This window comes from Schistocerca cancellata, chromosome 4, assembly GCF_023864275.1.
Source record: "Schistocerca cancellata isolate TAMUIC-IGC-003103 chromosome 4, iqSchCanc2.1, whole genome shotgun sequence".
Taxonomy (NCBI): domain Eukaryota; kingdom Metazoa; phylum Arthropoda; class Insecta; order Orthoptera; family Acrididae; genus Schistocerca; species Schistocerca cancellata.
The window spans coordinates 249,816,210-249,832,247 of NC_064629.1; the positions used below are offsets into that span (position 1 = coordinate 249,816,210).

Consider the following 16,038-nt stretch of genomic DNA (forward strand, 5'->3'; position numbering starts at 1 on the left):
ACTTAGAACTACTTAAACCTAACTAGCCTAAGGACATCACACACATCCATGCCCGAGGCAGGATTCGAACCTGCGACCGTAGCGGTCGCGCGGTTCCAGGCTGAAGCGCCTAGAACCGCTCGGCCACATATGCCGGCAAATAAACTATGATAAGGCAGCAATCCTTAATGGACAGCTTATTCTATTAACATTTAGGATAAGAAACGTATACGCCTGCATTAGTTAACACATGTAAGACATGAAAGCAGAAGTAGGAAAGAATTTGCGGATCGGGTCCCGCTCTCCGCATCATCGGCAGACAGCGAAGTCGATTATACAGAATTTGAATCCTGTCCACCGGAAGGTGCAGATTCCATGCTTTGTTTTTTTTTTTTTCAGCACGACGCTGCACGCTCGGGATGAAACAGTTGCTTCACACCCCTCCGTGGCAAGATAACTTATTGACTCGGAAGGATAGAGGGCTGATCAGGGTCCGCTCCAGGGATAGAGGCGTCCCCACTGCACTGAGTGGAATGCGAGAGACCCAACTGGGATCGAAGAACATCATCATCAGATAAAGAAGAGACAGGCAATGCAGCGTCTGACGCTGTCTGCATCATCTGACTACCTGGAAGAGAATCCGCAGTAGCCTGTTGCTCCATCGTATCAGATCGAGGAAGGGAAGGCACTACACTAGAACACTGCAAAAGCAGAACGGCAGACGATGTCCCTGTTCCCTGGTTCTTAGGGGTAGAAGAGAGGACGCAGATGCAATATTCATTTCAACATCAACAGGACCAGCGTCGTGAAACGAGAACCGCAGTTAACGTCAGTTTTCAAAGGATCACCACTGGAAGAAGTACCCTCCACCACTCAGAAGCCGCAACTGAGAGTGCCGGTAACGGTGCAACGCTCAGAGAGTGGGTGGGGGCAATGCCTGCCCAATGTCCTCTAAAGCTTGAGAAGCACAGACAGCAGATTGCGAAAACACTAATTCAACTAATGTTAACGTTTTTCATAGGACGACTTTAAAACCTTAATACGGCAAGGACAGTTGGATCTGAGGTGGGCACTTTCACTACAGAGCAAACAGGTTCCTCCCTCCCCTGCATACGTAATATTAATCCGGTAACCATAAACATTCAGGTGTGAAAGAATATTCTTTTGAACACACATCCCTACGGTTCGCATACCATTGCAACATTGCAAGCGATATTGAGCAGACCAGCGTTCCCGCTGGATATGCCAGACGACACCATAAGACAGCAACACCTCCTTAAGAAATGAATCGTCCACTTCGGATGGAAGTTTCTAAACTCTAACCGGAATATACTCGATCGCCGCATTTGCAAGAAGGACTGGACTTACGGAACCATTACGACGTGTAAATATCACCTGAGAAACAACCCGAGGGAAATCCGGTCTACTTGCGAGGGATCTTGAAACTTCACAGAAAAATGCATACAAACCAGAATCAACATAAGCAGTATCTATCTGATCAGATGTAACTCGAATCGCATTAGCCAACCAATCGTGAAAATCTAGAGAGCCCGGTTGAACGTGTCGAGTACTCTTGCCAAAACTGAAACGAACGGCACCCCGACGAGGACTATTCTTGAGAGACTCCACACACATCATGGCCGGCAGAATACGCCGCCGGCAGAGAACAAACCAACAACGAACGATGCGGCAGCGGCCGATACACACACAAGATTGAGTACACCCAAGTTCGACACAAGCGGCGCTGCTGTACAGGCGGAAGTAAGAATAACCTGCTCGCTCGAGGTGCAGGGCGAAACTGCTTAGTAAAAAAAATGGTTCAAATGGCTCTGAGCACTATGGGACTTAACATCTGTGGTCATCAGTCCCCTAGAACTTAGAACTACTTAAACCTAACTAACCTATGGACATCACACACATCCATGCCAGAGGCAGGATTCGAACCTGCGACCGTAGCGGTCGCGCGGCTCCGGACTGAGTGCCTAGAACCGCGAGACCACCGCGGCCGGCAAACTGCTTAGTAGGCAGTTGTGTTAACCAGTGTGCCACCCAGACACAACATTTATCGCAGAATGCAAGGCGCGAACCAACAACCAACAATCTCCCACTACACAATTGCGTACTCATAACCACTACACCACATTGAAATTACTAAGGTTTGCACCCCGTGCACTTAGTTATATCTCATAAAAGGTTTGACCGCCGATAAGTCATTATGTAACGTTTAATTAAAACAATAATTATAATAAATAGGGCCAAGAACGGCGTGTTTTTATAAATCTTCGGAACTGTGTATGGTGTCAAAATGACGTCACGTGTGCATGTAGTCTTGTGAGCTGTTACCCGTGCGAGAAAGGCACACATCGACCGCTAATGAAAGTTGATAGCAGTTCCTCCGGTTACCGATATTGCGTGTGACGTCAGAATGACGTCATGTTTGCAGAAATTCAAGTCAAATTAGTGTTACCCTTCATCAAACTGCGAGAGCCTTCCCTGCATGCGTATATCGAGCTCCTGCCCTGACAAATTTCGACGCCGCCGCGCAATCCTCATCAGTCGCGCCTCGCAGCTGAGAAACTAGTAGCAACTACCATCACCTGAAGATGCGTAACAGTTGTACCGAAGAAATATTGCTATATAAGATTTGCTCAATATGATCCGGCGCAAACCCGAGTAGTGTATTTGCGAAACATCCGACGGAAAAGACTAATAAAGTGAAACCCGATTTCAATCACATAGAAAATGTCTCGAACTCCATAGAAGAATGGTAGAAACGTAGCAATGAACATCCCCGCAATTTGGTAATTCAACAGGATCTAATCATCAATGAGTGCTTTCAGCTGCTTGTGGCGTACGTGAGGAAACTTGTGGACTTTGTTCGTTATCGAACTGATGCTATTATCATGGTTAGAAGTGGATTTACACGGTATTGGCTTGATATCTGTGGGGCTGACTAATTTTTTCGTCGTGTCTTATTAGTGCACGAAGGTTAAACGATCTTGAACTGGGTCCTTATCTGTTGCAGTCTTCGCCAGATCGATGAAGCATGAGCTTGTACTCCACCGGGAAATGTCGTCTAGGATAATGAAAAAAAAAAATGTACTCATCGAATGCGTGCAGTTCTTTGTGCTCGCCCTAAATGTTGTTGTTGCGACCTTCTCTCCGAGGATTGGTTTGATGCAGCTCTTCACGTTAGTTCATCCTGCACAAGCCTTTGCATCTCTACGTACCTACCGTCCGCCCCCGGTAGCAGAGTGGGTTCCGGCACGGTAGCTCAGCGTGTTCGGTCAGAGGGGTAGCTGCCCTCTGTAATAAAAAAAATCTGAGTTAATCGATCAACAACGAACTTAAAAAAAGGGTGTCTTACGACGTCCGCCCCGAGCAGAAGCGGCGAACAAAATGAAATAAAAAAAAAAAGTTGGTAGCTCGACAGACTGTCAATCCTAAGAGCCCGGGTTCGATTCCCGGCTTGGTCGGAGATTTTTTCCGCTCGGGGACTGGGTGTTGTGTTGTCCTAATCACCATCATTTCATACCCATCGACGCGCAAGTCGCCGAAGTGCCGTCAAATCGAAAGACTTTCACCCGGCGAACGGTCTACCCGACGGGAGGCCCTAGTCACACGACATTTACGTAGCTACCGCAGGTTATAGGCATTTGAAACGCCTTACTGTGTTCCCTGTATAATTTTCACCCCCTCCTCCCCCCCTCCCCACTTCCTTCCAACACCAAGCTGATGATTCCTTAATGCCTCACAATGTGTCCAGTCAACCGACCCTCTGTTTTAGTGAAACTGTCACAAATTTCTTTTTTCATCAATTCTATTCAGTGCCTTCTCATTTGTTATTCGATCTACTCGTCTAATTTTCAACCTTTTTTGTACCATCACATTTCAAGAGATTCTATTCTCTTCTTGTCTGAACTGCTTATCATCTACGTTTCACTTCCGTAAAAACCTACAATCCACGCAAACACTTTCAGAAAATACTTCCTAAAACATTTATACACTCCTGGAAATTGAAATAAGAACACCGTGAATTCATTGTCCCAGGAAGGGGAAACTTTATTGACACATTCCTGGGGTCAGATACATCACATGATCACACTGACAGAACCACAGGCACATAGACACAGGCAACAGAGCATGCACAATGTCGGCACTAGTACAGTGTATATCCACCTTTCGCAGCAATGCAGGCTGCTATTCTCCCATGGAGACGATCGTAGAGATGCTGGATGTAGTCCTGTGGAACGGCTTGCCATGCCATTTCCACCTGGCGCCTCAGTTGGACCAGCGTTCGTGCTGGACGTGCAGACCGCGTGAGACGACGCTTCATCCAGTCCCAAACATGCTCAATGGGGGACAGATCCGGAGATCTTGCTGGCCAGGGTAGTTGACTTACACCTTCTAGAGCACGTTGGGTGGCACGGGATACATGCGGACGTGCATTGTCCTGTTGGAACAGCAAGTTCCCTTGCCGGTCTAGGAATGGTAGAACGATGGGTTCGATGACGGTTTGGATGTACCGTGCACTATTCAGTGTCCCCTCGACGATCACCAGTGGTGTACGGCCAGTGTAGGAGATCGCTCCCCACACCATGATGCCGGGTGTTGGCCCTGTGTGCCTCGGTCGTATCTAGTCCTGATTATGGCGCTCACCTGCACGGCGCCAAACACGCATACGACCATCATTGGCACCAAGGCAGAAGCGACTCTCATCGCTGAAGACGACACGTCTCCATTCGTCCCTCCATTCACGCCTATCGCGACACCACTGGAGGCGGGCTGCACGATGTTGGGGCGTGAGCGGAAGACGGCCTAACGGTGTGCTGGACCGTAGCCCAGCTTCATGGAGACGGTTGCGAATGGTCCTCGCCGATACCCCAGGAGCAACAGTGTCCCTAATTTGCTGGGAATTGGCGGTGCGGTCCCCTACGGCACTGCGTAGGATCCTACGGTCTTGGCGTGCATCCGTGCGTCGCTGCGGTCCGGTCCCAGGTCGACGGGCACGTGCACCTTCCGCCGACCACTGGCGACAACATCGATGTACTGTGGAGACCTCACGCCCCACGTGTTGAGCAATTCGGCGGTACGTCCACCCGGCCTCCCGCATGCCCACTATACGCCCTCGCTCAAAGTCCGTCAACTGCACATACGGTTCACGTCCACGCTGTCGCGGCATGCTACCAGTGTTAAAGACTGCGATGGAGCTCCGTATGCCACGGCAAACTGGCTGACACTAACGGCGGCGGTGCACAAATGCTGCGCAGCTAGCGCCATTCGACGGCCAACACCGCGGTTCCTGGTGTGTCCGCTGTGCCGTGCGTGTGATCATTGCTTGTACAGCCCTCTCGCAGTGTCCGGAGCAAGTATGGTGGGTCTGACACACCGGTGTCAATGTGTTCTTTTTTCCATTTCCAGGAGTGTATTAGACATTCAAAACTTCCTATTTTTCAGGAACGCTTTTCTTGCTATTGACAGTCTGCATTTTATATCCTCACTACTCCTTACTTTGCCATTTATTTTATTGCCCAGACAGCAAAATTCATCTACTAATTTTAATGTCTCAGTCCCTTACGTCCGCCCCGATAGCTGAGTGGTCAGCGTGACGGATTGTCCTTCTACGGGCCCGGGTTCGATTCCCGACTGGATCGGAGATTTTCTCCGCTCAGGGCTGGGCGTTGTGTTGTCTTCATCATCATCTCATCCCCATCCCACGCACAGGTCGCCCAATATGGCGTCGAATGTAATAAGACCTGCACCAAGGCGGCCGGACCTGCCCCGCACTCCCGTCCATTGACGCCAGACACTCATTTCCATTTTCCATTTCCTTATACAGGGTGGGGCAAATAAAAGTGGCCCGGATGAGTGCATACGATTGGACGTGAATGTATGCATATAACCACACCCTGTGATGCGCATGTCACGTGTACAATCGCCACTTGATTCGCACCAGTTCAGAGCGTAGTGCGGTCTGTGTCAGTGTGAGTGGAGCAATGGAAAGACGAAATTGCTAAAAGGTATGCTAGAAAACGTGCAGATATGTCAAATCGGGCTGATTGCTGTAACAAGCAGAGCAATTATATTAATTCAATAAACGGACCCAGCTTTTATGAGAAAATAGTTAATAAAACAAACATTAGTTTCACGTCCTCTGAAAACAAGCTGTTGTCTAAAGGATTGAAATACAACGTAGAACCCACAGTTAGCGAAGCTGGCGTATTAGAAAATCTAATAGTGGATCTTAAAATAGACCTCAGGTGTTCTAAAACAGCTAAAAATGTGCAAACGCGAAAGCTTACGAGTCTTGCAACATTTTAGAAAAAGAATTGACCACCATGCAAACGGACGGTAACGTACTAAATACCGTAAAAAGCATTAATCGTAAGTTGAAAAATAATGACGCCGTGGTCACTGAAGCCGACAAAGGCAACTCCTTGATTATTTCAAGAAAGATGAGTATGTAGAGAAGACAAAAAATTTTTTGAAGAAAACGATATTGTACCTCTCGAAAAAGGTCCCACCGCCACTTTGCAAAAAGAGATAAGCGTAGGTCCTCACAATACTAAAAAACTTGTAGGGGAAGCTCGTAAAAAATGGCTCATAAATATGAATCCGAAACCGCCAATCTTAAGGAGCCAATTATGGTCCATAAGATTAATGGTCCGATCCGTCCGATAGTGGATAGCACCAAAGCACTTATCATAAATTAGCCAGATGTCTGCATTATAAAATAAAACTTGGTATTTGTGGATAATTAATCAGTTAAAAACACGGTTGATCTAGCTAGCAGATTGAAAACTTTAACCTGCTCTGATGTTTCTAAATTCGTTTCCTTTGACATCACAAGTCTGTACATTAACGTGCCAGTAAATCAATCTTTAAACATTTTAGAAATTAACTTGCGTTTCCACAAAAAATTATCCGACACTGAAATAGATGAAATAATGACACTCTTGCGCATTATCTTGAAGTATAACTACTTCTCTTTTAATGGAAGAATGTATTCTCAACCATCTGGTCTAGCAATGGGAAGCCCTCTGGCAGGTAGTTTATCTGAAATATTTGTAAATTCTATGGGACGACTTTTATTTCAAAATAATGCAGATTTAGCGAGCAAAATTATCTTTTATGCAGTCCGCCGCTCGTGGTCTCGCGGTAGCGTTCTCGCTTCCCGAGCCCAGGGTCCCGGGTTCGATTCCCGGCGGCGTCAGGGATTTTCCCCTGCCTCGAGATGACTGGGTGTTTGTGTTGTCCTCATCATTTCACCATCAACCAGGACAGTGGCGAAATTGGACTGAGCAAAGGTTGGGAAATTGTACGGGCGCTGATAACCACGCAGTTGAGCGCCCCACAAACCAAACATCATCATCATCACATCTTTTATGCAATATATGTAGACGACTTACTCTTCATAATTAACGGCTCTCAAGATGATATAGATCAAATTTTCACAACTTTTAATAAATTCCACGATAACATAAGCTTTACGCTGGAAAATGAATCTCCCCATAGAACTTTGATTTAGACCTAAATTTGGCAATAGAGGACAACCGTATTAGATTTAACATGTTTCGGAAAAATACCTTTTCCGATAAAATCATCCCAGCCCACGAAATGGCCTTCTTCCATTCTTGCATACACCGAGCGCTCGCCATTCCTCTTTCAGCAGACGCAATGGAGAACGAGTTACAAACCCTAGAAGTTATCTCCTATAATAATGGATATAAACCAGGGATTGTGAGACATATCTGTAACAAGAAAACAGGTAAAAAAACTGCGACCTCATCTACACTAGGTGTCACACCAGAGGATAACTCCACTAGCTTCATTTCTATTCCCTTCACAGGCAAAGCATCTTATAAAATAGGACGACTCTTAAAGAGCCACGGCTTTAAGATTGCATATTCTACGAATAACAGCCTCCGAAAGAACCTGATCCATTCGTTAAAGAATACTAATGACAAAGGTTGCGTTTCATTGGCAGCACACTTAGAAGATACAACAAGTCCACTAAAGAGACAGCTTACACTACACTCGTTCGTCCTCTGTTAGAATATTACTGCGCGGTGTGGGATCCTTACCAGGTGGGATTGACGGAGGACATCGAAAGGGTGCAAAAAAAGGCAGCTCGTTTTATATTATCACGTAATAGGGGAGAGAGTGTGGCAGATATGATACGCGAGTTGGGGTAGGAGTCATTAAAGCAAAGACGTTTTTCGTCACAGCGAGATCTATTTACGAAATTTCAGTCACCAAATTTCTCTTCCGAATGCGAAAATATTTTGTTGAGCCCAACCTACATAGGTAGGAATGATTATGAAAATAAAATAAGAGAAATCAGAGCTCGAACAGAAAGGTTTAGGTGTTCGTTTTTCCCGCGCGCTGTTCGGGAGTGGAATGGTAGAGAGATAGTATGATTGTGGTTCGATGAACTCTCTGCCAAGCACTTAAATGTGAATTGCAGAGTAATCATGTAGATGTAGATGTAGATCTCGTTCTGGGGTGTACAAAATCACTTGTAATGATTGCCCGAGTTACTACACCGGCCAGACAGGGAGAGCCCTCTCAGGCAGATATAAAGAACATATACCTACGAAAAGTGGTGATGGCACGCGTGGCTCGACTTATGCCGAGCACCTTGTTCAATCGGCCCATGCTCCTAATCCACCAAATAACACAGAGCTATTAAATTGCGAGGTTAAAGGCACTAGAGGTTGAGATTGTTGTTGAGGAGGAGATCAGACAGCGAGGTCATTGGTCTCATCGAATTAGGGAAGGACGGGGAAGGAAGTCGGCCGTGCCCTTTCAAAGGTACCATCCCGGCATTTGCCCGGAGCGATTTAGGGAAGTCACGGTAAACCTAAATCAGGATGGCCGGACGAGGGATTGAACCGTCGTCCTCCCGAATGTGAGTCCTGTGACATCCTTGAGGAGTTGCAAATCTTTAAACACCTGTTGCTTTATAAAGAAAACCTACTTAATGACCAACTACGATTGAGAAATAAGAACTTTTTCGTAGGTTTCAACCTTTGCTTCACCGGCCCTGATGCTGCGTTGCCTTCGCAGTCGCCGACGCCTGACTCCAGTTCCTTTAGTTGAATACTAATGTATTGAAAATTGAGGAATAATTTTGCCGAGTAATAGCTAGTCTTTCTTACGGGCTCCGAATCCGTTTATAGGGTTCTCTTTCTCCTCAGGAGTAAGTTCGGTTACATATTACGCCATTAACAGTTTTAATGCTTATATTAATCCAATTCCTATCGTATAGGTAGCTACTGTTAACCATCTATATTTCCACGCTCGCATGCGCATGACCATCAGCGGTGCCCGGTACATAGCTGCTCGCTGCGATTAGCTCCGGCGCAGCTCTCGCGGCCAACCGACCACGTCCGCGCAGTGGGGCCTGATGTTTCTCTTCAGCTAAGTAATGTAGATTTATGAATGGGTACTACGGTGCTATAGTTTTATACTTGACATGGCCAAACTTTGGCATGCAATAGTTTAGTGTCAATAGCTTCTGGAGAAGGCCAAATTATTTTGGCTGAAACCTAGATAAAGATTGGTTTCTATTTGCAACTGAGGCTGACGTGTTATATGTTTAAACTTCGAAGTTTTTATTCCTTCTCCCTGGACATGAAATCCCTTTCCATATTTCCTCTTGCTTTCCTTTACTGTTAGCTCAAAGTGCAGACTGAATAACATTGGAGAGATTCTCCACTCCTGTCTCACTCCCTTCTCAACAATGCCTCCCTTTCATGCCCTCGTCTCTCATAATTGCAGTCTGATTTCTGTAAAAGAGGTAGATAACATCCGTTCCCTGTATTTTACCCGTGTACTATTGAAATTTCAAAGAGCGTGTTCCATTCATGACTGTCAGAAGCTCTCTGTAAATAAAGAAATGCTTTGAATTTAGGTTTGCCTTTCTTCACCCTATCTTATAACATAAGTCTTACGGTCAGTATGACTTCGCGTGTTCTTACATTTTTCCTATACCAAAACTGATGTCACCAAGATAAGCTTCTACCAGTTTTTTCCATTCTCCTGTAAATAATTCGTATCAGTATTCTTCCAACATCACTTATTAAATTGATGGTTCGGTAATATTCACACCAGTTAGCACCTGCCTTCTTTGGAATCTGCTTCAAGTCTTAGGGTATTTCCCACCTCTAATAGCTTACAAATAAGATGAAATAGCTTTGTATTGGCTGTCTCTCCCAAGTATCTCCATTATTGTGATGGAACGTAGTACACTCTAGTAAACTACTTTCGACTTAGCTCTTTCAGTGCTCTGTCATATTCTTCTTGCAGTATCATATCTACCATTTTATTTCATTTACTTCCTCTTCACTTTCTATGACAGTTTCTTTAAGTCAGTTTCCATTCGATAGACCCTCATAGGATTTGTTTGAACACCATAAATATCTACAGCTGTTCTATCCATTGCTCAAAATATTTCAGAATATACTTCTCCATTTGCATCTTCTGGAGAAATGCAAGAACATAACTGTAGGAGATTGCCCGTTCACTAACCCTGAGTTCATCGAATTTGATGAAACTTGTCAGAGGGCAAGGTCACAGGTCTAGGTAGAGAAACAGTCACGTTCTAGTACGTCGCCAGTCACTCACATCTTGAGTTCTAAATGGGACATAAACATTGTCTAACCAAAAAAAAAAAAAATTATATTCACATGTAAGTAAGTCTCATGGGTGCTTCAGTGTTTTAGTAAGGTAGTGTATTTCTGTGCAGCGAAATTAAGATATGCACTGAAGAGCCAAAGAAACTAGTACACTTGCCTCATATCATGTAGGGCCCCCACGAGCGCGCAGAAGTGCTGCAACACGACGTGGAATGGACTCGACTAATGTCTGAAGTAGTGCTGGAAGGAACTGACACCCTGAATCCTGTAGGTCTGTCCATACATCCGTAATTTAGTGTTGGAAGGAATTGACACCATGAATCCTGTAGAGCTGTCCATAAATCCGTAAGAGTACGAGCGGGTGGAGATCTCTTCTGAACAGCACGTTGCAAGGCATCCCAGATATAGCCAATAATGTTCATGTCTGGGTGTACGGTGACCAGCGGAAGTGTTTATAAACTCAAAAGAGTGTTCCTGGAACCACTCTGTGGCAATTCTGGACACGTGAGGTGTCGCATTGTTCTGTTGGAATTGCCCACGTCCATTGGAAAGCACGATGGACATGAATGGATACAGGTGGCCAGGCAGGATGCTTACGTACGTGTCACTTGTCAGAGTAGTATCTGATGGGATCCTATATTACTCCAACTGCACACACCCCACAGCATTACAGAGCCCCCTCCAGCTTCAACTCTCACCTGTTGACATGCAGGGTCCATCGATTCATTAGGTTATCTCTATACCCGTACACGTCCATGTTGATGTTGACGAGCCCAGGCGAGGCATAAAGCTTAGTGTCACGCAGTCATAAAGGGTACACGAGTGGGCCTTCGGCTCCGAAAGCCCATATCGATGATGCTTCGTTGAATGGTTCGCACGCTGACACTTGTTGATGGTCCAGCATTGAAATCTGCAGCAATCTGCGGAATGGTTGCACTTCTCTCAAGCTGAACGATTCTCCTTAGTTGTCGTTGGTCCCGTTCTTGCAGGATCTTTTTTCGGCCGCAGTGATGTCAGAGATTGGATCTTTTACCGGATTACTGATATTCACGGTACACTTGTGAAATAGTCGTACGAAAAATCCCCTCTTCATCGCTACCTCGGAGATGCTGTGTCCCATTGCTCGTCCACCGACTATAATACCACGTGAAAACTCACTTTAATCTTGATGACCTGCCAATGGAGCACCAGTAACCGATTTAACAACTGCGCCAGACACTTGTTATCTCATATAGGCGTTGCCGACCGCCGCATCTATTCTGCTTGTTCATATATCTCTGTTTTTGAATACGCATGCCTGTACCAGTTGCTTTGGCTCTTCAGTGTAGATTAGAGGGCCGATGTTTAATAGTTGTGCCACGGAGGCCATTTGGGTACCGATGTGTAGCGTGCGATGGCACTCTACTTGTGAGAATACCGTAGGTGTAGAGTACACTGTTAATACAGACGCGAAATTTAACCGACAGAAAGAAGATGCTATGATATGCAAATGATTAGCTTTTCAACAAGGTTGGCGCCGGTGGTGACACCTACAACGTGCTGACATGAGGAAAGTTTCCAATGATTTCTCATACGCAAACAGCAGTTGACCGGTGTTGCCTGGTGAAACGGTGTTGTGATGCCTCGTGTAAGGAGGAGAAATGCGTACCATCAGGTTTCCGACTTTGATAAAGGTCGGATTGTAGCCTATCGCAATTGCGGTTTATCGTATCGCGACAATGCTGCTCACGTTGGTCGAGATCCAATGACTGTTAGCAGAATATGGAATCGATGGGTTCAGGAGGGTAATACGGAACGCCGTGCTGGATCCCAACGGCCTCGTATCATTAGCAGTCGAGATGACAGGCATCTTATCCACATGGCTGTAACGGATCGTGCACCCACGTCTCGATCCCTGAGTCAGCAGATGGGGAAGTCTGCAAGACAACAACCATCTGCACGAACAGTTCGACGACGTTTGCAGCAGTATAGACTATAAACTCGGAGACCATGGCTGCGGTTACCCTTGATGTTGCATCACAGACAGGAGCGCCTGCGATGGTGTACTCAACGACGAACCTGGGTGCACGAATGGTAAAACGTCATTTTTTCGGATGAATCCAGGTTCTGTTTGCAGCATCATGATGGTCGCATCCGTGTTTGGCGACATCGCGCTGAACGCACATTGGAAGCATGTATTCGTCATCGCCATACTGGTGTATCACCTGTGGTGATGGTATGGGGTGCCATTGGTTACACGTCTCGGTCACCTCTTGTTCGCATTGACGGCACTTTGAACAGTGGACGTTAGATATCAGATGTGTTGAGACCCGTGGCTCTATCCTTCATTCGATCCCTGTGAAACCCTACATTTCAGCAGGATGATGCACGACAGCATGTTGCAGGTCCTGTGCGGGCCTTTCTGGATACAGATGTTCGACTGCTGCCCTGGCCAGCACATTCTCTAGATCTCTCACCAACTGAAAATATCTGGTCAATGGTAGCCGAGCAGCTGGCTCGTCACAATACGCGAGTTACTACTCTTGATGAACTGTGGTATCGTGTTGAAGCTGCATGGGCAGCTGTACCTGTACACGCCATGCAAGATCTGTTTGACTCAATGCCCAGGCGTATCAAGGCCGTTATTACGGCGAGAGGTGGTTGTTCTGGGTACTGATTTCTCAGGATCTGTGTTCCCAAATTGCGTGAAAATGTAATCACATGTCAGTTCTAGTATAATATATTTGTCCAATGAATACCCGTTTATCATCTGCATTTCTTCTTGGTGTAGCAATTGTAATGGCCAGTAGTGTCTCTCTGCTGCCTATGTCTTGTCCGTACCGGACGGTGCTGCAACCCTGGTCAGTTCTCGGGTTCACTTTTCCGAGTAGTATGTATGATCGAACTGGTGCGCATGCGCAGGAGGGCTGGTCCGGCTTGGCTGCGTGGGGGCAGAGCGCGTTCTTCGCGGGCTGCGTGCTGGGCACGCTGTCGCTGGGCGCGGTGGCGGACCGCGCGGGCCGCCGGCTGGCGCTGCTGGTGGCGTGGGTGCTGGCCGCCGCGGGCAACGGGCTCGCCGCCGCCGCCCACGCGCCGCCGCTCTTCGTGCTGGGCCGCGCCGTCGCCGGGCTCGCCACCGACACCAACTTCTTCATGATGTACATCCTCGGTAAGCTATTGCTCTCACCACAGTTACTTCTGCCGCATATTACAGGGTATTTCAGGAGGAATAATAAGTACACTAAAAAAAAAAAAAAAGAAGACACATCAACAAGAAAGAGTTAGAACTACTGACAGCATTGGGAGTCGGTTGGGTTTTTGGGGGTGGGGGGAAGAGGTCAACGGTCTCATCGGATTAGGGAAGGAAGTCGGCCGTGCCCTGTGAAAGGAAACATCCCAGCATTTACTTGAAGCGATTTAGGGAAATCACGGAAAACCTAAATCAGGATAGTCGGACGCGGGATTGAACCGTCGTCCTCCCGAATGCCAGTCCAGTGTGCTACCACTGCGCCACCGCGCTCGGTAGCATTGGGAGAGCCAGTCCTGACAAAACTCTACCATCTGGTGAGCAAGATGTACGAGACAGGCGAAATACTCTCAGACTTCAAGAAGAATATAATAATACCAATCCCAAAGAAAGTAGGTGTTGACAGATGTGAAAATTACCGATCTATCAGTTTAATAAATCACGGCTGCAAAATACTAACGCGAATTCTTGACAGACGAATGGAAAAACTGGTAGAAGCCGACCACGGGGAAGATCAGTTTGCATTCAGTAAAAGTATTGGAACACGTGAAGCAACACTGACCCTACGACTTATCTTAGAAAATAGGTTAACCAAAGGCAAACCTACGTTTCTAGCATTTGTAGACTTAGAGAAAGCTTTTGACAATGTTGACTGAAATTCTCTCTTTCGAATTAAGAAGGTGGAAGGAGTAAAATACAGGTAGCGAAGGGCTATTTACAATTTATGCAGAAACCAGAAGGCAGTTATAAGAAATGGTTCAAATGGCTCTGAGCACTATGGGACTCAACAGCTGAGGTCATAAGTCCCCTAGAACTTAGAACTACTTAAACCTAACTAACCTAAGGACATCACACACATCCATGCCCGAGGCAGGATTCGAACCTGCGACCGTAGCAGTCCCGCGGTTCCGGACTGAGTGCATAGAACAAGGACATCACACACATCCATTCCCGAGGCAGGATTCGAACCTGCGACCGTAGCAGTCGCGCGGTTCCGGACTGAAGTGCCTAGAACCGCTCTGCCACCGTGGCCGGCGCAGTTATAAGAGTCGAGGGATTTGAGAGGGAAGGGAATGAGACAGGGTTGTAGCCTCTCCCCGATGTCATTCAATCTGTATATTGAGCAAGCAGTAAAGGAAACAAAAGAAAAATTCGAAGTAGGTATTACGGTATTCGAAGTAGGTATTAAAATCCATTGAGAAGAAACAAAAACTTTGAGGTTCGCCGATGACATTGTAATTCTGTCAGAGACATCAAAGGACCTGGAAGAGCAGTTGAACGGAATGGACAGTGTCTTGAAAGGAGGATATAAGGTGAACATCACCAAAAGCAAAACGAGGATAATGGAATGTAGTCGAATTAAGTCGGGTGATGCTGAGGGAATTAGATTAGGAAATGAGACACTTAAAGTAGTAATGGAGTTTTGCTATTTGGGGAGCACAATAACTGATAATGATGGTCGAAGTAGAGAGGATATAAAATGTAGACTGGCAGTGGCAAGGAAAGCGTTTCTGAAAAAGAGAAATTTGTTAACATCGTGTGTAGATTTAAGTGTTAGGAAGTCGTTTCTGAAAGTATTTGTATGGAGTGTAGCCATGTGTTGAAGTGAAACATGAACGATAAATAGTTTGGAAAAGAAGAGAATAGAAGCTTTAGAAATGTGGTGCTACAGAAGAATGCTGAAGATTAGATGGGTAGATCATATAACTAATGAGGAGGTATTGACTAGAATCGGGGAGAAAATAAATTTGTGGCACAACTTCACTAGAAGAAGGGATCGGTTGGTAGGACATGTTCTGAGGCATCAAGGGATGACCAATTTGGTATTGGAGGGCAGCGTGGAGGGTAAAAATCGTAGAGGGAGACCAAGACATGAATACACTAAGCAGATTCAGAAGGATGTAGGTTGCAGTAGGTACTGGGAGGTGAAGAAGCTTGCACAGGATAGAGTAGCATGGAGAGCTGCATCAAACAAGTCTCAGGTCTGAAGACCACAAAAACAACAAACAACAAGAAGAAAGAGTTGTGCGATATAAACGAGAGTTAGTAGACGTGTTTCTACATCTGAAACATGACGTCCTTTCAAATTTTGTGCCAGTCGGGTAATTGTGGCGCTAATAGCGTCACTCTGAACATGCAAATCAAGTTTGTTTTAAATACACGCAGTAACGGTCGTGAACATTAGATGCCTTT

The 16,038-nt window shown here is 46.1% G+C and overlaps 1 protein-coding gene across 1 annotated transcript in view; it reads left to right on the forward strand.

Annotated features, from left to right (window-relative positions):
* The window catches only part of LOC126184064 (organic cation transporter protein-like), a 331,100-nt gene that overhangs the window by 96,133 nt on the left and 218,929 nt on the right, over positions 1–16,038 (forward strand). Inside the window, exon 3 of the mRNA XM_049926425.1 lies at positions 13,521–13,767. Coding sequence (XP_049782382.1) covers positions 13,521–13,767 — 247 coding nt within the window. The remainder of the gene's footprint in view (positions 1–13,520; positions 13,768–16,038) is intronic.